This window comes from Phialemonium atrogriseum, assembly GCF_030411735.1.
Source record: "Phialemonium atrogriseum strain 8032-3 unplaced genomic scaffold QBC33scaffold_34, whole genome shotgun sequence".
Lineage (NCBI taxonomy): Eukaryota > Fungi > Ascomycota > Sordariomycetes > Cephalothecales > Cephalothecaceae > Phialemonium > Phialemonium atrogriseum.
This window is the reverse complement of record NW_026848171.1, coordinates 253,182-277,818: the sequence shown is the minus strand read 5'-3', so window position 1 is coordinate 277,818 and position 24,637 is coordinate 253,182. Positions and strand designations below refer to the sequence as shown.

The 24,637-nt window shown below is 57.1% G+C and overlaps 10 protein-coding genes across 10 annotated transcripts; 4 read left to right on the top strand and 6 right to left on the bottom strand.

The window, feature by feature from the left end:
* Window positions 1–677: 677 nt before the first annotated feature.
* On the top strand, window positions 678–1,396 carry QBC33DRAFT_563170 (peptide methionine sulfoxide; the record flags this gene model as incomplete). Its single annotated transcript, XM_060430253.1, has 2 exons — window positions 678–957; window positions 1,047–1,396. The coding sequence occupies 2 exons, from the start codon at window positions 678–680 to the stop codon at window positions 1,394–1,396; spliced, it is 630 nt and encodes a 209-aa protein (XP_060279388.1).
* Window positions 1,385–2,921, bottom strand: QBC33DRAFT_550588 (inhibitor of apoptosis-promoting Bax1-domain-containing protein). Its single transcript, XM_060429095.1, has 3 exons — window positions 2,271–2,921; window positions 1,566–2,207; window positions 1,385–1,497 (listed from the first exon to the last, which is right to left on the bottom strand). The coding sequence occupies exons 1-2, from the start codon at window positions 2,849–2,851 to the stop codon at window positions 1,721–1,723; spliced, it is 1,068 nt and encodes a 355-aa protein (XP_060279387.1). The 5' UTR covers window positions 2,852–2,921; the 3' UTR covers window positions 1,385–1,497; window positions 1,566–1,720.
* A 1,174-nt stretch (window positions 2,922–4,095) lies between these two features.
* On the top strand, window positions 4,096–4,434 carry QBC33DRAFT_563168 (uncharacterized protein; the record flags this gene model as incomplete). Its single annotated transcript, XM_060430252.1, has 1 exon — window positions 4,096–4,434. One exon carries the CDS (start codon window positions 4,096–4,098, stop codon window positions 4,432–4,434), a length of 339 nt encoding a protein of 112 aa, XP_060279386.1.
* A 480-nt stretch (window positions 4,435–4,914) lies between these two features.
* Window positions 4,915–6,455, bottom strand: QBC33DRAFT_550584 (FAD/NAD(P)-binding domain-containing protein). The gene has a single exon (XM_060429094.1). It carries the CDS (start codon window positions 6,405–6,407, stop codon window positions 5,004–5,006), a length of 1,404 nt encoding a protein of 467 aa, XP_060279385.1. The 5' UTR covers window positions 6,408–6,455; the 3' UTR covers window positions 4,915–5,003.
* Window positions 6,456–7,213: 758 nt separating this feature from the next.
* QBC33DRAFT_460099 (uncharacterized protein) lies at window positions 7,214–8,448 on the bottom strand (the record flags this gene model as incomplete). Its single annotated transcript, XM_060424961.1, has 2 exons — window positions 7,214–7,948; window positions 8,023–8,448. Coding segments are annotated over 2 exons (1,161 nt in total), but the record flags the coding sequence as incomplete, so codon positions are not given.
* A 1,644-nt stretch (window positions 8,449–10,092) lies between these two features.
* QBC33DRAFT_563165 (uncharacterized protein) lies at window positions 10,093–10,350 on the bottom strand (the record flags this gene model as incomplete). Its single annotated transcript, XM_060430251.1, has 1 exon — window positions 10,093–10,350. One exon carries the CDS (start codon window positions 10,348–10,350, stop codon window positions 10,093–10,095), a length of 258 nt encoding a protein of 85 aa, XP_060279383.1.
* A 2,453-nt stretch (window positions 10,351–12,803) lies between these two features.
* On the top strand, window positions 12,804–16,121 carry QBC33DRAFT_460140 (uncharacterized protein; the record flags this gene model as incomplete). Its single annotated transcript, XM_060424965.1, has 1 exon — window positions 12,804–16,121. The coding sequence occupies one exon, from the start codon at window positions 12,804–12,806 to the stop codon at window positions 16,119–16,121; it is 3,318 nt and encodes a 1,105-aa protein (XP_060279382.1).
* A 1,193-nt stretch (window positions 16,122–17,314) lies between these two features.
* Window positions 17,315–18,861, bottom strand: QBC33DRAFT_251020 (uncharacterized protein). The gene has a single exon (XM_060423003.1). The coding sequence runs from the start codon at window positions 18,506–18,508 to the stop codon at window positions 17,336–17,338; it is 1,173 nt and encodes a 390-aa protein (XP_060279381.1). The 5' UTR covers window positions 18,509–18,861; the 3' UTR covers window positions 17,315–17,335.
* A 1,583-nt stretch (window positions 18,862–20,444) lies between these two features.
* Window positions 20,445–22,765, top strand: QBC33DRAFT_250962 (kinase-like domain-containing protein). The gene has a single exon (XM_060423002.1). It carries the CDS (start codon window positions 20,659–20,661, stop codon window positions 22,582–22,584), a length of 1,926 nt encoding a protein of 641 aa, XP_060279380.1. The 5' UTR covers window positions 20,445–20,658; the 3' UTR covers window positions 22,585–22,765.
* A 137-nt stretch (window positions 22,766–22,902) lies between these two features.
* Window positions 22,903–24,191, bottom strand: QBC33DRAFT_250948 (uncharacterized protein). The gene is made up of 3 exons (XM_060423001.1): window positions 23,772–24,191; window positions 23,406–23,695; window positions 22,903–23,269 (listed from the first exon to the last, which is right to left on the bottom strand). The coding sequence occupies exons 1-3, from the start codon at window positions 23,896–23,898 to the stop codon at window positions 23,012–23,014; spliced, it is 675 nt and encodes a 224-aa protein (XP_060279379.1). The 5' UTR covers window positions 23,899–24,191; the 3' UTR covers window positions 22,903–23,011.
* Window positions 24,192–24,637: the final 446 nt, after the last annotated feature.

Genomic DNA, 24,637 nt, shown 5'->3' with positions numbered 1-24,637 from the left:
ATAAGCTAGGTAGGGGATGCAGTTGTTCCCCCAAGGAAGACGACGGTTATCAAATCGATGCCCCACTTCTGGCTTCCTTCAAGTTGCCTTCCATGGAAGTTGGGAGCTACCGTTTAGTCTAGCATTTGCTTCGAAATCGGATCGCAAACGTGACCTAAAGCCCTTGAATATCTCGACAACACAGCCGTAGAACGGAATGAGTGACAAAATGTCCCGCGATACTTGGGATACCACCTTGGGAAACGCGATTCTAAGCGTAAGGCTCAGACTTGGATGCCTTTCCCAGTCCTTGGGAGATCGTTAATTTTGAATCTATCCGTATTAGGTAGGTGGGTAGGTAAGCGTCGCAATTACTAAGGCCACTTGATTGGTTTCACTCATCAACCAATCATGCCTCATGTGCATGGCTGCGGGGATCCGTATTGAGGGAATGCATCATCGACGCTACAGAGGTGTCACAATTTCGACGAGCTTCGACGAGGCAAATCGTACGGGGCCGATCAAAAGCAAAACTCAAAAACTGCTGTGTCAACCCTGGAACGCTTCATGTACAATTGAATTGAACGCCACCCATAAACCCATATCTGACAAGGAGCATCCAAAACTCGATCAACCAGTCTCAACCACCGACGACCCCTCCATCAACCCCACTAACAAACCCATCCTCCCAAGCCACAATGGTCCTATCCTTCCTCTCCCGCCTAACCAGGCCCTTCACCGGAACAACTGGTCTCGGCATCTCCTCCGCCGACGGCGGCAGCGCGGCCGCCTCGGCATCTGCCGCGATCCCCGCCGGCGCCGAGCGGGCCACCATCGCCGCGGGCTGCTTCTGGGGCGTCGAGCACATCTACCGGAAGCACTTTGGGGACCGGGGCTTGTACGACGCGCGCGTTGGATACATCGGCGGCGACTCGGCGAACCCGTCCTACCGGGCCGTGTGTTCGGGCGAGACCGGGCGTACGTTTTTTTTCTTTTTTTCTTTCTGCAAGCTGGGTGAGAGATGGGACGACTTGGCTAATAATATAACCCCCCTCCCTTGCCTCCAGACGCCGAAGCAACGCAACTGGTATACGATCCCACGCGCATCACCTACCAGCAGCTCCTCGAGTTCTTCTACAAGATGCACGACCCGACGACGGCGGACCAGCAGGGTCCCGACCGGGGCTCGCAGTACCGCAGCGGCATCTTCTTCCACGACGCCGAGCAGGAGGCCGTCGCGCGGGAGGTGACCAAGAAGGTCAACGAGCAGTGGTGGGGCGGCAAGGTCGTCACGCAGGTCCTGCCCGCCGGCCGGTGGTGGGACGCCGAGGAGTATCACCAGCTGTATCTCGACAAGAACCCCTCGGGGTACGAGTGCCCCAGCCATTTTCTGAGGAAGTTCCCGGACTTGAAATAGTCGTATGATGGGTGATGATGAGTTGTAGTTGGACATGTTTAGGCATGGGAGGCGCGGCAAGGAAGTCAGCTTACGGAACCTCAAAGGGAAAATGCACTACGCTGATGCAATAATATATGCAGTTTAGTTTTACTGTCTTCTCATTGAGAGGGGATCCTTTTATCCTCACTTAGCTCCTATGGTGGCTCTTACGATGAATGAAGAGCGATGATGTCGCCATGCCTTGTTACCCGTACGGTGATCACTGATCAACCCACTCCCACTCCCCCCCTTCAAATGCAATTACTGTACATGCACCAGTTCTCTAACCCCCCGACACCCTCTTTACTTCCGCCTATTTTGCTGCATCATCAGGATCTGGAGCATCCGGATGAAGATGTTCAGGAAGTCCAGCTCCAAGCTGATGCTCTCGTTGACGGGGTCCCGCTTGATGATGCCCCGCTCGGCAAGTCTGGCGCGATACAATATCTTCTGGACGTCATACAGCGTGAAGCCGCCAAAGACGGCCAGGCCACCGTACAGCCAGATGCTCTCCGTGAGCGCGAGGGTCCGCATGGCTGTGGCCGGGATGACAAGGGGAGCCAGGCCCGAGACCGCCACGAGTGCGGCGCCCGCCAGGAGAGGCCCGCCGATGTAGAGGTACTTCTCCTGCTTGGCCGTGGCCCCGACGAATGAGATAGCGCCCATCATGGCAACGGTGTAGAGGCCGGCGCGCGCGATGAGAGCGCCTGGCGCAAATGCGAGAAGGGGGGCGACGAAAGCGGCCTGGGTGGCATTGAATGCCGTCCAGAGCGCATACTTTGGCACGTAGCTTCAGGGCGGAGTTAGCGACGACCTTAACAATTTCATAACTCGATTCGGGGCCAAAACTTACTTGTCCGCGTCAATGGCTCTTGTGCCCAGCATGGTAGCAAAGCTGAGGCCCAGTCCGCCGATTGCAACGACCCATGGGTTAGTGACCATGATGCGGTAGACGAAGCCGGTCTGGATCATCTGTCGGGCGGTCAGAGCGATGATGCCGATGCCGAGACCCGTATGCAGGAATGTGTTGTTGAGGTATGAGCGCTCGAACAGCGGCATGCCGCCATCTTCCCTCGTCTCCCTGTTGAAGACGACATTGATTGCCACGAGGGTGCCGCCGAAGATGGCGCCGCCAACCAGCAACTTGCGCAGGAGCGATGTCTGGTTAGCCGCTTGGGGAGGTGCGGCCTCTTGGTAATATGTCCGGCTCGCCCCAGCTAGTCTCGAGACCAGGTTACTCGTGGGCTTCGCATTTGCTCGAAAACCGAGAGAGGTCGTTCTTGAGGTGAAAAAGGTGTTCTTCGGTGATGATTGATGGAAGGCTCGGATTGCGGTGGCGGGACTGTTGGAGGCTCGCTGGACGGACTTTGCGAGTTGCGGCAGTCGAGACGCCATACGCGCAGGGCCCTGCCGGATGGTAATAGTGAACGACATTATCGCGATGTTCTTGGATCTTGACGCGACAAAGGAGACTGGGAAAGGAAGCGCCGACGAGAGCTGCGATTGCAGGTTGCTCAGAGAAAAGGTGAGGAGGGCAAGGAGCAAATGACGTTGCCTCTTGATTACCTAAGAGCCGATTGGTCCGAGCTACACCCGGTAGAGAAGCTTCGAGACAGCTCCAGTCACGTGGCGGTGGAGGGGAAATGTCACATGATTTGCAAGGTTGGCCTTCAGGTGACTCATCAGTCCTTCCTCTACTGTACCAACTACCTACGAATACGGGCTTACCTCGGCTTCCTTTGAGACTGCTGAGGCCGAGACATTGTCGGCTTCGAGATCAATTCGTCGGCTTTGTCTTAGAGCTAGGTGCGATTTTTCTTTTCCATCAAAACTGCAACCCCCTGGCCGCACAGGCGCAGTGGCGGCTAAACCCGCTTGCTTGATTAGGCAGGTACGCGCACAGGCAGGCTGCAGGCTCCGGGCTTCTGGCTCCTGTGTCATCCTGCGGAAGCCCCTGACCACCTGTTGCTTTCGCAACTTTGTTTCTAAGTTTACGCTGTAACATCCCTTGAGAGGCCCGGGGGATCGTGGCGTCTGCAAGTCTGACGTCTCAACCCACCACGACGTAACTTATTTTTCTTTTTTCGAGTTGCCCGTCGTGTCGGTCGCGGTAATTAATGTCAGAACAAATTAATCATAAAGCGGCGACCACTCAGAACATGTCACTTGATACAACCATACTTTGCCGGTCTCTTCTCACTGGGGCTCTGGGGTCGTGTTAATATGGGGACAGATCCAGACCGCCTTGGCGTGCACCATTGGGAGTGAAACCTTGCAGCCGCTGGTTCCCCCCCTTTCACCCCACCATCCGCCAAACAAATTGCTGGGCCCGTTGGCGGACCTGGTAGATGAGACCGTTTATTGTGTCAGTGGCCAGTGGAGATGGCAATACAAATACCGCTGCCCGCTTCGTTTGGGCCCTCACGAGAGGAATCTGATTCCAGTCACCGTTCGTTATCCAAGCTTGGGTACTGTCTGTACACTGATTGATTTTCAAGGCCCACTGCATCCACTGCATCTACTGCATGTCCTTCGCTTTTTTATCGCTGGTTCTCATCTCTTCTCCAATAATCTGCGGCTGTCGAAACATCTTTTCTTCCAGTGATCTCCACCATTCATCCAGTCGGCACTGTCCTCTGTCCCGCTCTTGCAACATCCGCCACATAATTACATCCGAGATGAAACCCCTCTTCGCCCAATTATTCCTCGCGGCCTCGGCAACACTTGCCCTGGCCGCCCCAGTGACCGACCAGATCCCGCTCGGGAACCCCGACCTAGCGCCAACCAAGAGCCGGGAATCTACAGCCCCAGGACTCAAAGCCCCCTTCGTCGTTAAGGGGTCCTCACCATCGGTCTCGGCTTCCGAGTCGGCGGACAAGAAGACGGCGTGGAATCTGTTCTGGACCTCGCTCCGGAAGGAGAAGGGGACCCCGGAGTCGTGCTTCTGTGCGGGCGGCTCGGTGTGCTGCCATGCCGTGCATGGGCTGAGCTGTAACTACGGGGTCTGTGGGATATAGACCCGACGTGGAGGGTGAGCTGGAAGTGAGGCACGTGATCTACGACAACGACGACGACGACGACGACAGAGGACCGGAGCAACCACCCCCAATCATCCTGACGGTGGCATTCCGAATCAGCAGCGGGGCGTTGCTTCTGGGGTCCGGGGTTGGTGGAAGACGATTAATGGCGAGGAACATTCTGGGTTCCCTTCACAATCTGCTTGAGTCAGACAAGCATTGGGCTCAGGGATGGAAACGGTTGAGGTCAAATGTAGGACTTTATAGTGACGGCATGGGAGAAGGCGCATACGGGTAATTAACTGTGTCTATTGATTTGACGGGGTCTGGGGCCCTTGGAGCAGAGTCTGTTGGGTACAGAGTCTCTGCAGGGAATAATATTATAATATAGCATCACCGAGGCGTAATGTAACTATGGCATCTAGGAACAAGTCGATGCTTCCAAAACACCAAGCTGTAATGCTAGGTGGTCACTGTCTAATTAATTATATGTTGCTGAACAAAGTTGAGGGGAGAATCCATCTTTAAACACCTACTCAGGGGTATCATAACTAGCCTGCATTACTGACTTAGTCCCGTAGCATCTCTTCATACTCCGGGAGGTCCCATCCCTTTACATTCTCCCGCAGAAACAGCTTGCCCATGATATTCAACCTGAAGAAGGAGGCTACCCCCAGGAGACAGTTTGCAAGGGCAATAGTGAATGTCGTCGTCGGCATCATGCTCCCATTATTCTCCAATATTCCTTTCTGTACTTGGTCCATGAAGGGCCGGAACTTCTGTTCGTAAGCCTTGAGCGCGGTCTCAAGATTGCGACCGTTCTTGGCACCGTCCCCTCCATCGGCACTACCCTCTCCACTAGAGCGTCCACCACAGTGTCTCCCGATCTCACCGGCCAAGACATAAGCACCGACCATGGCGGAGGTAGTGCCTATCCCCGTCATCGCCGACGGGCAATAAGCGGCGTCGCCAACGAGCGTCACGCGGCCGCGGGACCAGGACTCCAGCTTGACGATGCCTAGGTGCTCGAGGTAGAAGTCGCTGGCGTCCTTGAGAGACTCCAATATCGCCTCTGTCTGCCACCCTGCGCCTTGGAAGATCTCCGTCATGGCCTCCTTTTCCGCCCTGACGTCGCCCGTGCGAGCACTCTTGAGTCGCTCCGAGTCTGTCTTGCAGGAGAGATATGCCTGGATCTGGTTTGGACTGTGCCTTCGAGTGATCACGGCCCGCCCCTCGGTAGCCATGTATGACGTGGCGACGTACCCCTCTCCTTCTTGTATCGGCCGAGCAATGGTGAAGTATCCCATGTAGGAGCCGCCGAGCGGGTAGAACGCGTCGGCGGTGCCGGGTCCGAGCATCATCTTGCGGGTGCGCGATCCCTGGCCGTCGGCACCGACCAGGAGGTCGAATTGGTCCGTCTTGCCGTCTGCGAACCGAACATTCACAGAGCCATCCCTCTCTTCAAAGCTCTCGATCGACGTTCCAAAGATATACTTTGCCCGATCCTTGGTGGCGTCGTATATAAGGCGACACAGATCCCCTCTCATAATCTCGAACTCGGTGGTGAAGTCCTGCAGCCCCTTGCCAGACTTGTTCGCCGGGAAGTAGGCCCACCGTCTGCCGGACTTGTCGACTATCTGCAGGCCCTGCTCCGGGACCGATTTGGACCGGAAAGCCTGCTCGAGACCCATGCGCCTCATGGCCTCGATCCCGTGGCCTCGGAGATCTATCTGGAGCCCCGTGGCTCGCAGACTAGAGAACCGCTCGATGACGGTGACGTGGTGGCCTAGCTTCGAGAGCCAGAAGGCGAGGGCGTTGCCGGCGATACCTCCACCGCTGATGAGGACCTTTATTCGTCCCATTGTAAGCTTATTTGGTGTTGTGGGCGCTCGGGTTGTAACGAAAACAGACAACAAGATGCTTCGGGGTTTCGATGAGGAGGGCGGTGGGAGGGTAACGGAATGAGCTTTCATTTAGCATAAGACCAGTTCTGAGCATCCCACTCGGTTGACAAGGACAACTAAAGTTCACGGAAACTTTTTAAATAGGTAGCGACCCTAAAAGGTCCGCTCGGTATTTTGACGCAGGGGGACCGATTATCTCCAGACATTGCAAGGCCGTCGCCTCCCGTCTCGGCCGAAAGAATATGGCAGGCCGCTAAATGGCCGACGCAGCTCTATAAAGCCCGTTTCCTCCCGGGCTTCGGAAATGAGACCTGCCGCAAGTCCAGGTTACTTCTAGACATGACGCCGGAGACTTATTGGAAGCTCTAGCCTACCTCTCCACCTTTTCTCGTTCCTCTCTCTCTCTCTACGAAAATTGTCATGGCGGAGACGAGGAAAGAGGACGGGGAGGGAAGCAAGCTGACAACTATTAAATTATGATTACTATACAGACCAGTAATGAAGCCAGTACGTACGTATCCAGTACGTACGTATCTAGGTATGCCACTCAGTACACTAAGAAAAGCCTGCATCTGGCAAGAAAAAGTCAAAGTCAAAGTCCAGCCCATAGTAGCCTTCTTGCCCACCATCAAGACCTGTTGATGTGGGAGGGGCCGTATTGTTGGGACTCGGCAAAGAGACAGTGCCAGCCCGTGTCAACAGCAGATCATGACAGAACTCGAGGCTATCCCTTCCGCTCTGTGCAATCTTGAGCTCGCACGGGGTGCCCGCTTCCATCGCCTCGGCCTGGGCCAAGACCATGTTCAAGAACATGTGGCTCTTGATATTGGTCTCGCCTTGCCGGATCCGCTCCGTCGACAACAAAAGCAGCTCCTTCACGGCTTGCTTGAGAAGATCCCTGTACTGGGAGTTGCGGTGCAGCGTCCCATGGTGGCCCACAGCCTCCTGCGGATTTCGGCTTGCAACACGGACATGGCCGGGAGGTGTTTGGGGTCACGATGGAAGCCTATTTGCATGGCTCTGTGGATGAGCGATCCCATTGACACCCACACCAGGTCGCCGCCGATTGAGAAGATCTGGCGTGCTAGAATCGTCAGGCAGTGGATCTGTAGCCCGGTGATCTCCAGGCGGTCTTTTTCCAACGGCCCGGAGAGCCACGTCTGAGAAGCATATACCCATTGATGGACCGTATTGCGAAACCCAGCATCCGCATCCGTGTGTCCATGCTTATGTAGACTTGATCCTATCCCAATGACAAGAAGGACCTTGAGACGCAGGTCAGTTTTGACACTTTCCGGGTGGCTCCAATACCTCTCGTACTCGGCCCAAAAGGTAGGTTCGTGGAGTATCCGGTGCGTCGACTCAAATGATCGGAAGTAAAGGGTTACCATCGCGTCCGCCACCTCGCGGGAGGGAGGTGCAAAGCCGAACTCGGGACGCGAGATGAGATTTCTGCTAGGCCGTCCTACCTTGAGACTTCTTGCTATATTTTTGCATTTCTGGAGGAGCTCACCCATCTGGACAATCAGGGCTCTGGTTTCAGGGGCTTGAAATGAGGCTCCCTTGCCGTCGCCGCATGCCTCAGTATAGCAGGCAATGATGGGCTCGAACTTGCGAGGGGATCAGTGGAAAGTGATCGGACGTATACATAAAAAAAATGCAAACTTTACTGTACAATACATACCTCTTCAGCCGCGCCCATCCAGTGGCTCCACCTCAATATCCTCGTTTTGTTCAGGGTTATTTGTGCATCCTGAAGCCCGGACTGGAGCGCGAGTATGTTCTCACCAGTACCAGCCTCAGACAGCCCTTGGGTAGGACTGGATGCTGAAGACTGCTCGAGCTTCTGTACCCGCTGCAAAAGGTCACGGAGATCTGGTCCTGCGCCTTGGACACGGTTCGTCGGCCGGATGCAGTTGTTGTTGTTGTTGTCATTGTCGTTGCGGCCAAGGGTATTCGGAGTATCATTCTGTCGTCCTCCTCCTCCTTCTGCTGCTGCTGCTGCTGCTGCGACCCGGGTCCCGGATGGGTGGTTACTATACTCTATGACTGGTCTATTTGTGTTGGTCTGTTGTTGGGCCTGAGCTACAGGCGAGGATGCGTAAGCCGACGGGGTTGACGTCGACTCGCCCCGTGAGCTGCCCTGCTGGGGCCGCTGCCGGATGGCGGGCTCATTGCTGTAGACCTTGTAGGTACATTGGGTCTTGGCAGAGACACAATGTGCGCAAGGGTCGTTTCGGTCACACTTGATCTTGCGGCGCCGGCATTCCAAGGCACGACAAGGCTGGTCTTCGCCGTCGGCGGGGTTCTCGCTCCATGACGAGGGTGCTGAAGTCCGTCGGCCGTATCACTAGGCGTGAACTCGGTAAGATGGGAACATCCAGTTGCAGATATAATGCAAGGCGCAGAGGGGCCAGCGGGAAGATGATTTTCCCCAAGGAGGAAGGCAATGTCCGGTACATCCGTGTCGGAGCGCAGTTTTCGGATGTAAGCGAAAATGCCGAGGCGGTTACAGCCGTGGACCCACAACCAATGAGACATGATAAATATAGCTACAGAGCTGTCTTTACAATCTCTTCTTTATCTCTCCCCAATCGCCCCATGGACAAAACCTCTCCGCCCATCTCCAAGTCCAGCCCGTTGTTGGTTCCCCAAGATCTCCCCAGGCTATCGACTCCTGGAGATTGTCTAACGTCTACCCATGTGCCTGTAAGAGTGTTGGCTGACATACGCAAGGCCATCCTCGCCCTCATGGATTGGACTCAGAGTCCAATTGGATCACATACGCTCCCAGAGTTAGGAACTCGAGCAATACCAGGACGAGCTGTCCTAATGATCCGCGTTAGTCAACTGATTCGGCCAGCAAACGTAAAGGTCTGGACATACAGGTGATATGCAGCATGGAAATACGAGGGTCTCGTACTCGGAGCAAACTTGCTCATTGTGCGGTGAACCAGTCCCTGGAAGTCAACCATCTTGTCAGCTTATAATAATACGGGCTTTGTATCTCGATGATCATGGCCTACCCAGGCAGTGTGGACGACTATTGGACTTGCTGTCTAAATAATAACAGCAATGGAGACTTTCGCCTGAGGCACAGTGGGCAGCCAAGACTACTTGAGTCAAGCCTTGACTGCTCGTAGCCAAGCCAGTTAACAATGCGGGCAAAACTGTGGGGGCCCATGTTTGGCACAATGGAGTAGCGAAGCACTACCACGGTCAAAAATATTTACAGATGCTGGGATTACTATTAAGTGGGCTATAAAGTGTCCAGGCCAGCAGTTGTGTGTATGCTTAAATTAATGTGTTGGTTCGTTGGCTCGAAAACTTGATATTATCAGAGCCGTTATTACCTGCACACTCGGACCCTCGTTCCGGATTTCTGGCCCCACTCAAAACCCGTCCCGGCGTTGACTGGCAGGCAAGTCTTGGTATTGGGTCCTGTACATTTTGCATCACATTACGATTGTGAAGTGTCATGGGGCTGAGCAAGCTTGAAGTTGCCGTGGGTCAGCCATTCAAGACATGCAATGCAGGGAGGAGGTCAGCCAATGGAACTGGAAGATGCCTCGAGGTACTTTCGGAGGAAGAGTCAGGCGGACATCTCTCCGTCTCGAGTGCTTCCTTGAAGAGCCATAATGCACAACGGGCCAAATCCCCAGCACATACCCCAGAAGCACAGGGTTTTGCGCTCAGCGTGGCAAAGCTTCCCCTTTCGGTAGCTGCAAGTCCCCTGGATTATTCCGTCCAAAAGTCAGGGATCATGCTCGGAGCTGGCAGATGGGATGATCTTTGCGGCATGAATAAGCTCGTCCCAGGCATCGTGCAGGCTCTCCCCGATATTCGTGATGCCAGTAGTATGGTCGGAGTATTGGTGTCCGATGCGGATCATGTCATTACGGAGATCTTGCCAAGGCTCGCGAGCATTTTCCATATCATGGTCGTACTCTTTGCGCTTCTCTTCGCGGCTGAGGTATCGCACCACCTTGCAGAAACCATCGGCGCACGCCATAGATAGCGATGGGATATTTTCAGGGACGAAGCAGGGTAGGTGGAACCAGATGTTGACAAGCGTAGTGCCGTGAGCAACAAGGCAACAGGATTGGACGAAGAAAGAGACAAGTGAGAGGAAGAGGAAAATGAGCCGAGGCCGGGTTGCTAGAGAGTGAGACAGAGTCCTGAGGTCCCGGATGAAGTTTTTGCCAGAGTCCGAGCATCCTGCCAAAATGAGGCAGCAAAGATGTCTTGGAGAGACGTGCTCTCAGGCTGACAGTCCTGTATGGCGGCCTGGATCTGGTCCTCTGGGTCGATGCCCTTGGGGCTACCTTTCCGGGGTCGGTCACTCCTGGTCCGGCCATCGCCCACGGGTAGAAAAATGCCAGGATGTTAACGAAAAAGACCGGAGGGGAAAGAGGGGAGAGGCTGTGTGAGAGAGAGAGGGGATAATTTATACTGCGGTATGGGTATAGCTGTTCTCAGAGACTTTGGCTTCTAGGCTGAGAGGGTGACATGGGAAATCCGAAAAAATTACCCACTCGAAATTAGGTACATGGGAGTAGTGCAGAAGACATTTCTGGAGAAACAACTCTTTCGTGGTGCTGTTCCTGTCCACTTTCTGCTCATTGCAATTAGCTTACTATCAAGACATTCAATGCAGACTTGGGCGTTGTGACATGAGCCGAGCCTCACCGTTGTGCGGGAAATGGTACAGTGGGGTATCCTCTACGTCAGTGGCGACTCCAGCGTCAGGGTACGTACCTGCATACATCCAGGGGTCTCCGTCCCGTCGAGAGAAGACTGGAGAACGCGCGGTTGAGTGGTTGAGAAGGAAGGAAAAGGAAGGAAAAGGCCTCCTGCATCTCGACCGATTTGGGACTGATCTTTGGATCTGGAACCAGGACGAAGCAAACATCCAGGACGAAACAAACATGAGCAAGACGCACAGACACAAGGGGTGAAGCACGGTCCAGTCACTATCCCCGCCTGGTCAAAGCGCCGGGGCCCGAAGTACGGATAGTTCCACGCTTCGATGGAGCTACTTTTGAGCTTTGGGATGGAATTGGGGGAGAAGCATCAGATAGCTGTGACTGTCAATGACACAACACAACCTTTCCTTCAACTATTTTCCATCTCACCAACCCTGAAGAGGTGTTCAGACAAACTGGCAACATATCGACCGGTCATCTTGCACCCTCCACCCGCTGTGTCGCGCGATTACCGTGCAATACTACCTCCCTTGTTTTATCATTTTGCACCAGAGCTTTTTGGCCACTGACGTGATCAGCCAGGCCCTGCCGCCACAGCAGCCACACCTTGCCAGCTGCAGGTTGGATTTTGACTCAAGACGGCACTCAAGAGACACACACACAGAGAGAGAGAGAGTGAAGAGAAGAGACCCGACAAAACAGAACCCCACGTCATCCGAAGTCAGAGCTGGGCCGACCCCTCCTCAGCCCGAACGCGCACATCAACTGTTTTTCCGGCCTCTGTCACGCGCGCTTCGTCAAACCTCGCTCCCGCCGCTTTCATCCCCAGACAGACGCCCTTCCTTCCGGCTTGCCGGCAGTTGGCAGCTGAGCCGAGCTATTATTCGCAGCCCCCACCTTCTGGCTGGCATCTCCAAATCCGTCCTTCCTCGCGGTGCGCTGTCTCGTAGGTATGTTTCAACCTCTCCCCTGACTCCCCCGACTCCCCACACTGCTAGCCTGCCAGCCTGTCAGCTCCATCTGTTCGTCTGCAGGCCAGCACTACCAGAGAAGGCATTGACGGGTGACCAAGTTTCTGTGAGCAGCGCTCGTCGGCCCCGAATCAAGTGCTTCGCACAATCGAATCGAACACCATGTGTCATCCTCCCGAAACTTAGCAGCCGTCGAGAACGTTGCTAGACGGGAAGCCCGAACTCCAATAATCGATAATCAATCTACGAGACACCGTCATCCTGACCTCTGACCTCTGACCTCTGACCTCTGACCGCCTCTCCGGCCGGCCGCACACACGTTACGTTTCCCTTGTTCTCCAATTCCAACTCCGCTTCAAGTCTTCCGGCATCCCAGATCGACGACCGATTCTTCCATTTCCAAGCCCTCCCCCACCCCCTCACCTCACACGACCACCAACGAGCCGAGACAACGGCGCATAAAGACAGCTTCCCCAATATTTTGCTGTGCCCTCGCTTTCCTGCGTGGGGAGCCCGTCGCGCCTGACCTGGCTATAGCATGAACCGTCCCACAGCCGGCCCCGCCTAATCTCCATCCGGCCGCTCCCCTCCACAAATATACGGGAAGGACAAGGCGGAACAAACGACCCACGTCATTCCGTTAGGGGTAATAATATCTGGGCGAGCTTGGATAGGTTGGAACACTTGGGGAAACCTTTTCCAACTAGCGCGCCAGGCACAAGGTACCAAACCGCGATCGGTCGATCCGCGGGGAGGCTTCCCTTCCGTCGTACTCTAGACAGGCAAAGATGCGGCGGAACGGAGCCCCGCCCAGGGCCCTCGCCCACCATGGCGCTGCCGGCAGTGGATCCCAGGGCGCCCAGCAGCAGCAGCAGCAGCAGCAGCAGCAGCAGCAGCAGCAACAGGGGCAGCAACAGGGGCAGCAGCAACAGGGGCAGCAGCAGCAACAGCAGTACAGTGTCCCGGATTCCGCCTCGTCCTTGATCAGGTCATTCAATGTCGAGACGAACCCGACGCGGCCCATGCGCCCATCCCCACTGACGGCTTCGACCATTCCGGACATGCCGCTAGACCTCGTGGACCGCATCCGTTCCTTCCCCCTCTTTATCTCTGCGCCAGACGACTTCCTCGCCGCCATTGGCGCCCACTTAAGACCCCAGGTTCACTCCGCCCACGACCACATCCTGACCGAGGGAGACGAAGCAAAAGCAATGTACTGGCTGGTCCGCGGCGTCGTCGCCGTCACCAGCCGCGACGGCGAGGCCGTCTACGCCGAGCTGAAGCCCGGCGCATTCTTCGGCGAGATCGGCGTGCTCATGAACGTCCCCAGGACCGCCACCATCATCGCGAGGACGAAATGCCTGCTCGTCGTGCTCAAGAAGGAGGACCTCCAGGCCGAGCTCCCCAAGTTCCCGGATATGGAGAAGGCTATTCGGCAGGAGGCCGAGGAGAGGTTGACCATCCTGCAGAAGAAGCGCAACGAAAACGGCAACGGCGCCAGAGTCCAGAGCGACAGCGGCGCCTCCAAGCTGGCGAGGGAACCGGCTCCCGGCGAGGTGAGCACGGGGGAGGTTGGCGCCATCAAGGAAGGGACGGTGGTGAACACCAAGAAGCGCAAGTCGCCAAGCCCTGGCGTGATCGAAGACCTGGCGGTGGGGGGCAGCGCCCTGGGCAGCGGTTATGTCAGCGTGCGCAGGACGCTCAAGGAGCTTCCGCTGTTCTCGACGTTGCCCCCGGACATCCTCCACTTTCTCGGCCTGAGCGCGCAGCCGAAATCATACACGCCCTTCACCGACATCGTCCGGCAGGGCAGCCCCGGGAACGACATCTTCTTCATTGTCCGGGGCGAGGCCGAGGTGATCCACGAGATATCAAACGGGCTGGGTCCCAAGAAGTTGACGAGACCGTCGTATGTCCGCCCGCGCTTGAAGCAGGGGCAATACTTTGGGGAGGTTGCAAGCCTGGGGCTGTCTGACGGGCGGACTGCGACGGTGCGATCAATCACGACGGTGGAGTGTCTCATGATCGGCGGCGATGCGTTGGACGAGCTGTGGAGCCGGTGCCCGCCTGGGATCAAACTCCAGGTCGAAGAGACGGCGAGGAAGAGGTATCTCAAGTCGGACGAAGAAGACGTGGAGATGCCGGACGCAGCAGAGCCACGGGCGGCGGGGTCTGACGAAGACGATAATGAGCCGCGCACTCCCGAGCAAACAACATTGCCCCAAGTCACATTTACTACCCCCTCAAAACCAGCATCGCCGACCAAGGACGAGGCGCAGACTCGCCAGCCTTCGGACCCTGACCCCTACTTGAGCGTCGACATGGAGAACCTTCGCAACCGTCGTCGCAATTCGCTCGCCCCACCGACGCCGCCGCCGCAGCAGCAGCAGCCCGACGTGACATCACCAACGTCTCCCGTTAATGGCATCAGAACGCATACCCTGGACACCAGCAGCAGCAGGCCGATAAAGCTCTTTCCCCCAGTGTCGACATCATCGGCGACCCCACCGGAAGACGCTCCAATCCCGTCGAAACGTGCCAGGACACTGGCCCGGCGGCCATGTAGCTCCGCCGGGGAGAAGCAGCAGAAGGTGACCTCCCTCCCCGACGACATCCTCATAGCCATGTTCCAACAGCTGGACATATTCGAGATGCTCCGGCTCCGAGCGGTGTCTACCCACTGGCGGCGCCTCCTGACCGAGAGCCCCAGGCTCTGCACGCACGTCGACCTGAGCTCCTTCAACCGCAGGGTGTCGGACTTCACGCTCGCGCACGTGCTGGCGCCGTTTATCGGGTCGCGGGCCGTCGAGATTGACGTTAGCAACTGCTTCCACATCACCGACGAGGGCTTCCAGGCGCTCTGGCGGCGGTGCGGCCGCAGCGTCAAGTGCTGGAAGATGCGTAGCGTCTGGGACGTGTCGGCGAGCCAGATACTGGAGATGTGCGAGAACGCAAAGGGGCTCGAGGAGGTGGACTGGAGCAACTGCCGCAAGGTCGGCGACAACCTGCTCGCGAGGGTGGTCGGCTGGGTCGTCCCGGAGGCGCCCTCGCCGCCCGCGCGGGAGGCCATGATAATGAGGAATGTGATCATCGCCAGCTCCAGCGCCAGGTCCCGCTCGCAGCGGGGATCCCAGCGGCAGAAGGCAGGACAACAACAGCAGCAGCAGCAGCAGCAGCCGGAGGGCCAATCCGCAGCAACCCCGTCAACCCCACCCCCCGTCCCCCCTCCGCCGGCGCCGGGCACCGTCATCGGCTGCCCGTCCCTCCGGCGGCTCAATCTCTCGTACTGCAAGCACATCACGGACCGGTCGATGGCGCACCTCGCGGTGCACGCGTCGTCCCGGCTGGAGCGGCTATCCCTGACACGGTGCACATCCATCACGGACGCCGGTTTCCAGTCGTGGGCGCCGCACCGCTTCACGACGCTGACGCACCTCCGGCTCGCCGACTGCACGTACCTGTCGGACAACAGCATCGTGGCGCTCGTCAGCGCCGCCAAGAACCTGACGCACCTGGACCTGTCCTTCTGCTGCGCGCTCTCCGACACGGCCACCGAGGTCGTCGCCCTGGGCCTCCCGCTGCTGCGCGAGCTGCGCCTCGCCTTCTGCGGCAGCGCCGTCGGCGACGCGAGCCTCGGCTGCGCCGCCCTGCACCTCAACGAGCTGCGCGGCCTCAGCGTCCGGGGCTGCGTGCGCGTCACGGGCGTCGGCGTCGAGAACGTGCTCGAGGGCTGCGGCCGCCTCGAGTGGCTCGACGTCAGCCAGTGCAAGAACCTCGCCGGCTGGCTGGCCGGCGGGGGGGTCGCGAGGTGGGGGTTCGACGAGCGCCGCCGCGGCGCCGTATTATCCGACAATAGCAGCAGCAGCCCCGGGCCCGAGGCGCGGGGAGGCATGATCGGGCCCGGCGGTGTCGGCGGCGGCGGTGGACGTGGCGGCAACAACAGACCCGACTCCGGGAAGGCGATGGTGCGCACGAAGGGGATGAGCGTCAAGCCGTTGGGGCCGGGCCCGGTGATGAGACCCGTCATTCCGCCGAGGGGGATGAGCAGCCGTCGCAGGAAGCCGGTCAGGTTCATTGTGGAGAAGGGGTTTGGGGGTCTGCGTTGATGGGGACGCATACCTACCTATATGACATGACCATCTACTGCCGGATCTTCACGAAGGGGAATATTGGAATCCCCCAACGCATGTTTTACGACCATCTACGTACAATACCTTTTTGGTGCATTTAGACCCGGGGAGAGGACAGAGGGGCTGATCCTGTACTGTTTGATTTTGTGTGTTCATCATGGATAGGTGGTCACGGGAGACAAGCATGTTGGGTATAAGTAAGGTTTACAGAATATGGGATAGCCTTGATACCCTTTCCAGAAAGATTAATCGCCAAGATACTAAAAGCATTGGATCATTTGCTATTACAGGATACTGAGAATTTTATTATACATCGAGGAACCTCTCGCCCGCCTTTGTGTGATTCGGCCAAGCCTGGTCACGCCCGTCGCCCGGCTTCAACCTACCTGGGTATCTGTCTGCTCCACATGCGAGGCTCGACAATAGCACTTGAAGTTAGCAGCAGAACGGGGCGGGAAGTGGGGAGCATGTATGAATGTAGGTAGCGACACCAGAGTGGGGCGGGGGCGGGGGCGGGGGTCTTGAGGGGGGAAAACGCCACGGCTGAAGCCGGCGAGGGGATGGGGAAGTAAGCCGACACCAGGCACCCCCAAACATCCACGAAACAGATTGGAAGTGTGCGAGGAAATATATCCAACAGGAAGAGACGAGGTTCGACGATTGCTGCTCGGTGTATGAATTGTAGATGTGTTTATCTGCTGCGGCGCCAGTGTCAGTTTGGATGGTAGGGGAGGACGACGAGGGGGGGAGGAATGTTTTGACAGGGCGGGCCAGGCGAATAGCTTCAAGATCCTACAACACAACCAGATTAAACATTAAGATTACATCCTGACAGTACGAGTTAGCATAAGAGTGAGGGGAGCAGGAGCAGGAAGTAATGAATGCAACGAGTTCTCGAGAGGCGGGGATAACGGCGTCGTGGGTCAATAGAGGGCGAGGATGGGAATAGCCTCACGGGAGAGAGTTAGGCAGGGAGCAGCACTACAGCGAGCGAGATTAGCAACACCACCAAGAATGGCCATTGCACTGGCAATGGCCTCACGCGATCACACCCATTGCCTGACCAAGAAGGGAGATGTGGAGAGCCATCAAGTGCAGACAGAGAGGTATTCACAACTGTGGGCAACATATGTACAAGGGTATAGGTAAGACCAAACCACCAACACCAAAACACCAAGGAACCACGATCGTTAGCAGTCTGCCCTTCTCCGTCCTCTGGGCCTCGACCTGATCGGGTCTGGCAACGGTTTCCGTACGCGAGTCGCTGCTTCTCCAGGGCGACGACTCCTCTCCTGACCTGGACTGCAATCCCTCCTGCGAAGCCTCGGTGTGCGTTGTGCTTTTCGGTTGTCGTGGTGTGGTAGATGCGTGTGTACTCGTGAGAGGGGGTGTGGACACGACGGTGAGAAGCTTCGGTGTCGTCGGTGAGGTAGTGATGGCTTCGCATCCAAGAAGGATGTCGCTCGGGCTTCGGGCTTTGGGGTCGGCGTCTCCATATCATCCGACTCCTGTATCTCCTCCTCTGGGGGTTGAGGAGCCTCGGTCGGCTCGTCTTCGTTGGCATCGACACCATCCTCCTTCTCCAGCATCTCGAAGTGTGCCATGTCTGACATCTCCGATATGGTCGTGATGGGCGACCCGGGGTCGGAAGATTGTGAGGCATCGTCATCGTGAAGATGGGATCGGGAATCCTGAAGAGCAAAGTGCTCCGACTCGGACTCTGAGAAGGAGAGACTCCGTGCTGGAGTCATGTTATCCAGAGTGTAGGTGTGATGAACAACGTCGACAGACCCATCCGAACACATCGTCATGGAGCGAGGGGACGGTGGTAGGTGACCCTCGATACACGTCGAGATGGGAAAGGGTTCGTGTACAACCGCAGCTCTCTCGTCATCAGCGTCGAAGAAGGAGCCGTGCGAGTGTGAGTCGGTGATGGAGTCGACGCTGTCGAACTCCGAACCGGACGAGGTACTGCCGTCGGGAGAGTGCCATGGATGGTCGTGGGGGAGATACGAGGCAAAGTAGCGGACGAGAGAGTCCAACGACTTCGTGCGGAAGAGCTGGAGAGCGTATTGCCACTGCTCGGTGCCGACGAGAGTCGGGTTGGCGATGATTTCGAGCGAGGCAGATTCGAGAGAGTTGTTCAGTTCGCAGAGACGCTGCTGCTTGCGGTTGGCAAGAAGACGATGGAACTGGTCCGCGGTGCTCGCCTCGGTTGAGATCTCGAAGACGTCGTGGTGGAAGGCCTCGGGGTCCTGGATCGAGGACGGGAAAGTGTTGTACTGGTCGTGCAGCTTGGTGAAGAGGTCATCCTTCTTCAATCCGAACTTCCAATATGGCCAAGTCCATCCTGGATCGTCCATCGTCCGCCGTCGGGGGGGAAGAGGGTTGGTGATTTAGTGATTGTGTAGTCGAATTAGTGGATAAGAAATGGGGGTATCAATAGGTGACAGGAGACCGAGAATCGTGAACCATTTACTGAAATCGCTTGCCGATTGTGGTGCTTGCGCGGGCGTAGAGAGCCATCTGTCTAAACGAACCTTTCGCTGGTGTACATTTCGCCTGTATTGCCTGGGTCTGTAGAGTCCAAAGTGGTTCTGCGGGCGATTGAGTGTTCTGTAGGGTTGGCGATATCTCGATGATGATGGCGTGGTGAAGCGGGTTTCAGGACTGGGCCGGGAGGATGGGTGATCTGGTGTTCGGGTGTTCGGGGGCCTGGCTCCATACTGAAAAATTGCGGGACGCCCAGTGTCCTTGGCACCCAAATGAAAGTCCGCTTCCGGCCTGACAAACTACGCTAGTAAAGCAATGAACAGCCAATGGTTGCTCTCAAGGTGGGTCAAATTATGGGCTAGCGCGAATTGTGGAACACGAGGGATGCCGGAGGCCCCCCTTTGCTTGTGCTTCTGGCCAATGGACTGCAGTGGCGTCAGCACTGCGAACCAATAATATCCTGCATTGCCACTTTCAGCGGAATGCGTGGTTGCCAGCCTGCATCATCAAAATCAACATCCCGGCCAAGGGGAGGAGGAGTGTGAGCATCAAAATTTTCGACCGCCATTTTGATCTTCTCCTTCCATGTCAAGCAGATTTCCGGCCATTTGGCACTCTTATCATATTCTTTTCTTGTCAAGCAATTTCTTGATAATAGTCCGCACAAGTTTAAAGGTTAGGAATCTATAGTTGCTGACAGAATATGTAGGTTCTCTCTCTTTCCCTCTCCCTCTCCCTCTCCTTCCCGTCTCGCTGTGTTGTCGCGGAAGTGACACCTGACCCGAGCCTTGTGACGTGATGTTTTTGTGTAAAGGTGGATGGGGGTGCACAAACACGAGCGTGGTGTGTTTCTAATAGCACTGCCAGAGCAACAGGAGGGTTTTGTCAGCCACTGCCTGATGACTGCTTACTGGCCACCCCCTAGCCAAATACGGTCGGCTCTAATCCAGGTGGGGCGAAGCAGTTGGAAAGCACCTTGGTGGTGTGGGCAAGCGGTGGAAAGAAGAACCAGTGCATGTGTTACCCCACCCACTAACATTATTAAGTTGCCTTTGCCAAGAAAATTGTTAGTATGTAGTGTAACGTATGCACCAGTTTTTCTTTCCACCACTTGTGTGGATAATCCGAGGCTGGCAGCTGGCAATTCCCGTCCGTTCCATGCTTGCGGGGTACGGAGGTACTTCAACCAGGCTGCCAAATCCGTGTCCACCAGCTGATGATAGTCTTGCAATTTGCCCATGTGCTAACAAAGTGGCGGCTTCAAGGATCAAATAAGCTCATGCCCAGCGTCCCAAACTCACCATTTGACCACACTAGCCGCGACGAAGCTTGTTCTTATTGTTCCTGTAGCTCTCCCGTGAACGATTCAGGGCGTCTATGGCCATTGTTTCCCGGCCTGCAAAACCTCCGCGTTATCCCGCCTCGAGGTCGAGACAAGGATCTGGACAAGTAGGGCGCTAACAGACGACCCCAAGGCCTGCGCGGGGGAACTTCTTCGAGCTAGGCACCCGCCGGACCGTTCCCTTCTGACTGCTTCGATGACTCTCCGCAAATCCTCACTTGAGGCTGAGACCCCGTCAGCAGGGCTCATCAACACCCTCGTCCTCTCCGTCTAGGCTCATCTGCAATTTTTCCCCCGTTGAATGACGGTCATTACACCCACCAACCATGGCAAGCAGGCATTGAACACAAGGCATTCTTTTTTTATTCCCTTTGCCCCTGTGGGAAACCCTGTTTCCTCTGCATAGCATAGCGGCTTTTGCCAGCTTGAGTGGCAGCCACCCATCCCCCACCCCCAGCGCCATCATCCAACGCATTTTCTTCACTTTTATGCGCCATCCCATACTCCATTTTCGGCTGCCTCAAGCTTCATTCGTTCAAGTAGTGGTTCCTTGCAGCCTGGCCCGATTTACCATCTTGTGTAATCCCACCATTTGTGTGCCTGTTATTGCCGTCACACATTCCTGCGGAGCAACCAACCGCATCGTCACCACCACACCGACCACATCCCGCCGCGGTGATGGGTGACCTACGGCCCATCATCTCTGAGGAATACTCGGAGCAGAAGACGGAGCCGTTCTCACAATCCGAGATCGATGCGCGGCTGCAGAGCATCCGGGGGGAGGAGATCAACCCCTCGGTTGGCAGCTCGGTCCCACTGGACCACCTCGTTGTGCCGCCGGATAAAGGCATTCGGATCTTGGTCCGGCCACTGACCAGGGGCCGGTCGGTCAGTCCCGGCAATCAGGATAACTGCCAATGGCTCGCGCTGCGGGCCGAGATCGCTGAACAGGACCAGCCCCAACACAAAGTCTTGGCAGTCACCCAGACCTCGCGGGACATCAAGTTCTCGGTCAGGATACCTGGGGAGCGGCTGGACGGCGATCTTCCGAGGCCACCGCTGTGGTGCGAGCTGTACTACGACCCGGCTAGCGACAACCAGATCCTGCTCAACCGTTCAGATGTCCCCATTTCCCTCTCCAGGGTGTCGTATCAACCCGCGGCAAGCCCCGGCATGGAGTACACCGTCAATCCTGGAACCACCAAGGCCCTTGTCCCGGGCACTTGGCGAATCAGAGTTAACGAGACGGAGGTCCTGGACTTCCGGATTATCGAGAAGCGGCCGGCCATGTTGAAGCTCCCGTCCGGGTCATCTTCCGAGGGCCCGTCGCTGAGCGAGATGGTGAACTCGTCGGGCAAGAGGTCATTTACGGCCGACGACGACGATCCTACGGGCCCTGAGAGGAAGCTGCGGGCGGCGGCCGCGACGGGCAAGAACGACGACGGGGTGATCATGTTCCTGCGCCCGCAGGCGGATCCTCTTATATTCCCCCTCCCCACCGCCGACAAGGGCAAGGATATTGTCCCGTCCAACGGGCACGCTCTCCTCGACATGCGCCGGGATGAGTCCGCCGACATCCCCGGCGGCTGCGAGCTGGACCAGTACCAGATCACGAAGCGCGAGCCCATCGCGTCGACGGCGCTGTCAAGCGTGTTCAAGGCCGACCACTCCAGCGTGTCGGACGGCATCATCACGGTGAAGGTGCTCAAGACGCGGACGCCGTTGGCAGCAGGCGGCGGCGGCGGCGTGGTGGCCAAGCCGCAGGACAACGAGCGCAACGTGATCCGGCAGGCGGACATCTGGCTGCGCGAGTTCCAGTCGCACGACGACCTGCAGCACGACAGCATCGTGCGGCTGTACGGCGGGGACGCGCGCTACCTGTCGCTGTACATGGAGCACATTGAGGCGCGGGATCTGTCGGCCAAGGGGGTATGGCGCGACGACGGAACGGACCTCTTCCGGGGCGACCAGGCCGACGCGGTGCGGGTGCTGCGCGACATTGCCGGCGCCCTCCACTACATCCACGGGCGTAATCTGGTACACAACGACATCAAGCCCGCCAACATCCTGTACAGCCGCGAGCGGGGCGCCGTGCTGTGCGACTTTGGCCTGTCGACCCCGGCTGGCTCCTCAGCCACCACGGGCGGTACTCCCTACTACGTGCCCCCGGAGTTCGTCGGGCGCAAGCTGCGCGGCGCGCCGAGCGACGTCTGGGCCCTGGGCGTCACGATGCTGTACGTGCTGCGCAAGATCCCCTTCCCGGAGTCCCGGGGCCGGGCCCAGCACCCGCGCCGGCTCTACTGGATGATCGCGGACCTAAACAGGCCGCCGGCATACCATCACCATCACCACCGCCGGCATCACCATCACGACGCGCACGGGGCCGGGCGGGCGGGAGAGCCGTACCCGTCGGCGGTCTCGCAGATGCAGCAGTGGCTGGGCGAGGTCCACGAGGCCAGGGACAAGCTGGACAGACGCGACAGGCTCGAGGAGCTCGTCGCCGGCATGCTGGCGGCGCAGCCGAACCAGCGGATCACGATGCGGCAGGTGGTGAAGGAGCTGTTCTCGGAGGAGCTGTTCTCGAAGCAGCTGACGGAGAGATAAATGAACTCCGACGGAAACGAATACGACCAAGCTTTATGTTTTATCACGCGACCTGCTTCCGAAGATAACCCGTTGGAAGCGTGTGTGTTTGTTCAATACATGGGACGGTGTTGGATGGTGACTGGAGAGCGTGCATCGGAACTGGATGGTGAGTGGCGTAGTTCCAAGTTTTTCTTTCTTTCTCTCGTATATACCCGTCACCATTTGCATTTCACCTCAAAATCTGTGGAGGATGGAGGATATTCAGCTCAGAGCTCTTGGTATTACTGCATCCTGACATCTCGCTTCATCTCATCGTCCCAATATAGGGTGGTAATTAATATGTACAGGTTAAGGAACTTGGGCCCGGGAGGCCAAAATCCACCAAGAAATAAAATTAAACACCAAAGCACACAAAAACTCCACCCCACTTCACAGCCCGCACGGCTTACATGCTCATGCCAAACCCAAACGCGAGGGCCAGGCCCACGGCCGAGACCAGGGCAACGGTGTTGACGCCGGCGACGGTCCCGGCGCTCTTGTCCCCAGCACCGCCGGTCGAGTTCGACCCGCCCGAGTTCGACCCGGTGCCGTTGCCCGAGCTGCTGCCGTCGCCGTTCTGCTCCTTGACGGCGACGTAGGTGACGTTCTCATCGGCCGTGCAAACGAGCGCCTTTGCGCTCTTTCGGAAGGTGATGTCGGCGCACTAGTTTGTTTTCAATACGAAATCAGCCGGTGCCCCCTCTCTCTTCCGCAGATTCCCCGACCTCTCTTCCACGCCCTCCCCTGGAGTGGGGGGTGAAGGCGAGGGTGATGGGGATGGGGATCACGGGATAACTCACGTTGTACAGGGCGTTCCCGCTCTCTCCAAGGGTCACGACCTGGATGCTGGCCTTGCTGCCGTCCTCGACGGAGAGGTCGGCCGGGAGGGGCAGGTCGGGAACGCAGAGAGTGCCCTTGCCAGTCGTGTTCCAGAACTCGGGGGTCAGGGTGTAGTTGAAGTTGGTCACGTTGTCGCCCAGGCCGAGGTTCACGAACACGTAGGTCCACGGGTGGTGCAGGTCAAGCTTGAGGGTGCCGCCCTGCAGGGGCCAGTCGGTGCGGTTGCCCGCGTCGGCGTCCACGCCCGCGCCTGTGGCATGTCAGGACTGGGTTTTGCTTTGGGGGGGAATCCTGCGCGGGAGGTGGGGGAGGAAAGGGGGACTTACAAGGGTAGGTCCATTGCGAGTACTGCGGGTTATCCTCCGACAGTGTGTTTGCGCGCCATTCTGGGTATTCGATGCCGAAATGGGCAGAGGCCAGCTGGGCGGCAGCAAGAAGGGCGATGGTCTTCATGGTGGCGGCTTTTTGGGTATTTGAGGTGGGTATCACGTGGGGTATCAGGAAACAAGCTTTAATTATTACAAACAACAGAACCGCGAGGATCAAGAGTGAGGAAGTCAACAGGAGAGCGGGAGATCATTCGCCATTCACTTATATATACTTTATTAGTCTCCCATCCCGCAGGAAGCTTTTCAGCCCCCTCCCTTGCCCACAACCTGCCTGGGGTGCCAATAAAAGCAGGACAGGGCAGCTGGGTTCAATTTGAGCAAGTTTTTAAGGTGCCGGTTAAAGCGCCCAGCCAACGTTGGGGGGAACTCTTGGCCTTCACGTACCAGTTCGTACCTTTACCTACCTAATAAGCCCATCAGCCCCCAACCGAGACCCGTCAAAGAAAACAAAAGGGTCGAGCGAAAGGGCGCTACTGCAGTTATTGATGTCCCGTTTCCAGGGCTCCTTCCCGCCGCGTCGGGAACAGCCTCGACAATTGGACCAATGGGCCAATAGGCCCAATGGCAGGGTCCTCGACTCCCCAAGCTCTGGATCAATTGCATGCTCGGATCCCTGAAGGGTGACACTAAAAAGTGGGGCCGGCGAGGGGTGGTCGGCCGTGCAGTTCGGAAAACTTGCTCAAATGAACGCATCGGCGCGCGAATTGGTCAATTCAATGGTGTGAGGACCCGCCCCGCCGGTGATGCGATCAAAGCTTCAATCAATCCCGTCCACTATTGGAGTTTACTAGTATTTCCTGCTC

Coding starts and splice junctions, on each gene's coding strand:
- QBC33DRAFT_550588 (XM_060429095.1), bottom strand. CDS start 2,851: ATGTCGTTCACTATTACCATCCGGCAGGGCCCTGCGCGTATGGCGTCT. Junction 2,208..2,270: donor AGAGCCATTGACGCGGACAA/GTAAGTTTTGGC, acceptor TCCGCCCTGAAG/CTACGTGCCAAAGTATGCGC.
- QBC33DRAFT_550584 (XM_060429094.1), bottom strand. CDS start 6,407: ATGAAAGCTCATTCCGTTACCCTCCCACCGCCCTCCTCATCGAAACCC.
- QBC33DRAFT_251020 (XM_060423003.1), bottom strand. CDS start 18,508: ATGGACGATCCAGGATGGACTTGGCCATATTGGAAGTTCGGATTGAAG.
- QBC33DRAFT_250962 (XM_060423002.1), top strand. CDS start 20,659: ATGGGTGACCTACGGCCCATCATCTCTGAGGAATACTCGGAGCAGAAG.
- QBC33DRAFT_250948 (XM_060423001.1), bottom strand. CDS start 23,898: ATGAAGACCATCGCCCTTCTTGCTGCCGCCCAGCTGGCCTCTGCCCAT. Junction 23,696..23,771: donor CTCGCAATGGACCTACCCTT/GTAAGTCCCCCT, acceptor GACATGCCACAG/GCGCGGGCGTGGACGCCGAC. Junction 23,270..23,405: donor GCGGGAACGCCCTGTACAAC/GTGAGTTATCCC, acceptor AAAACAAACTAG/TGCGCCGACATCACCTTCCG.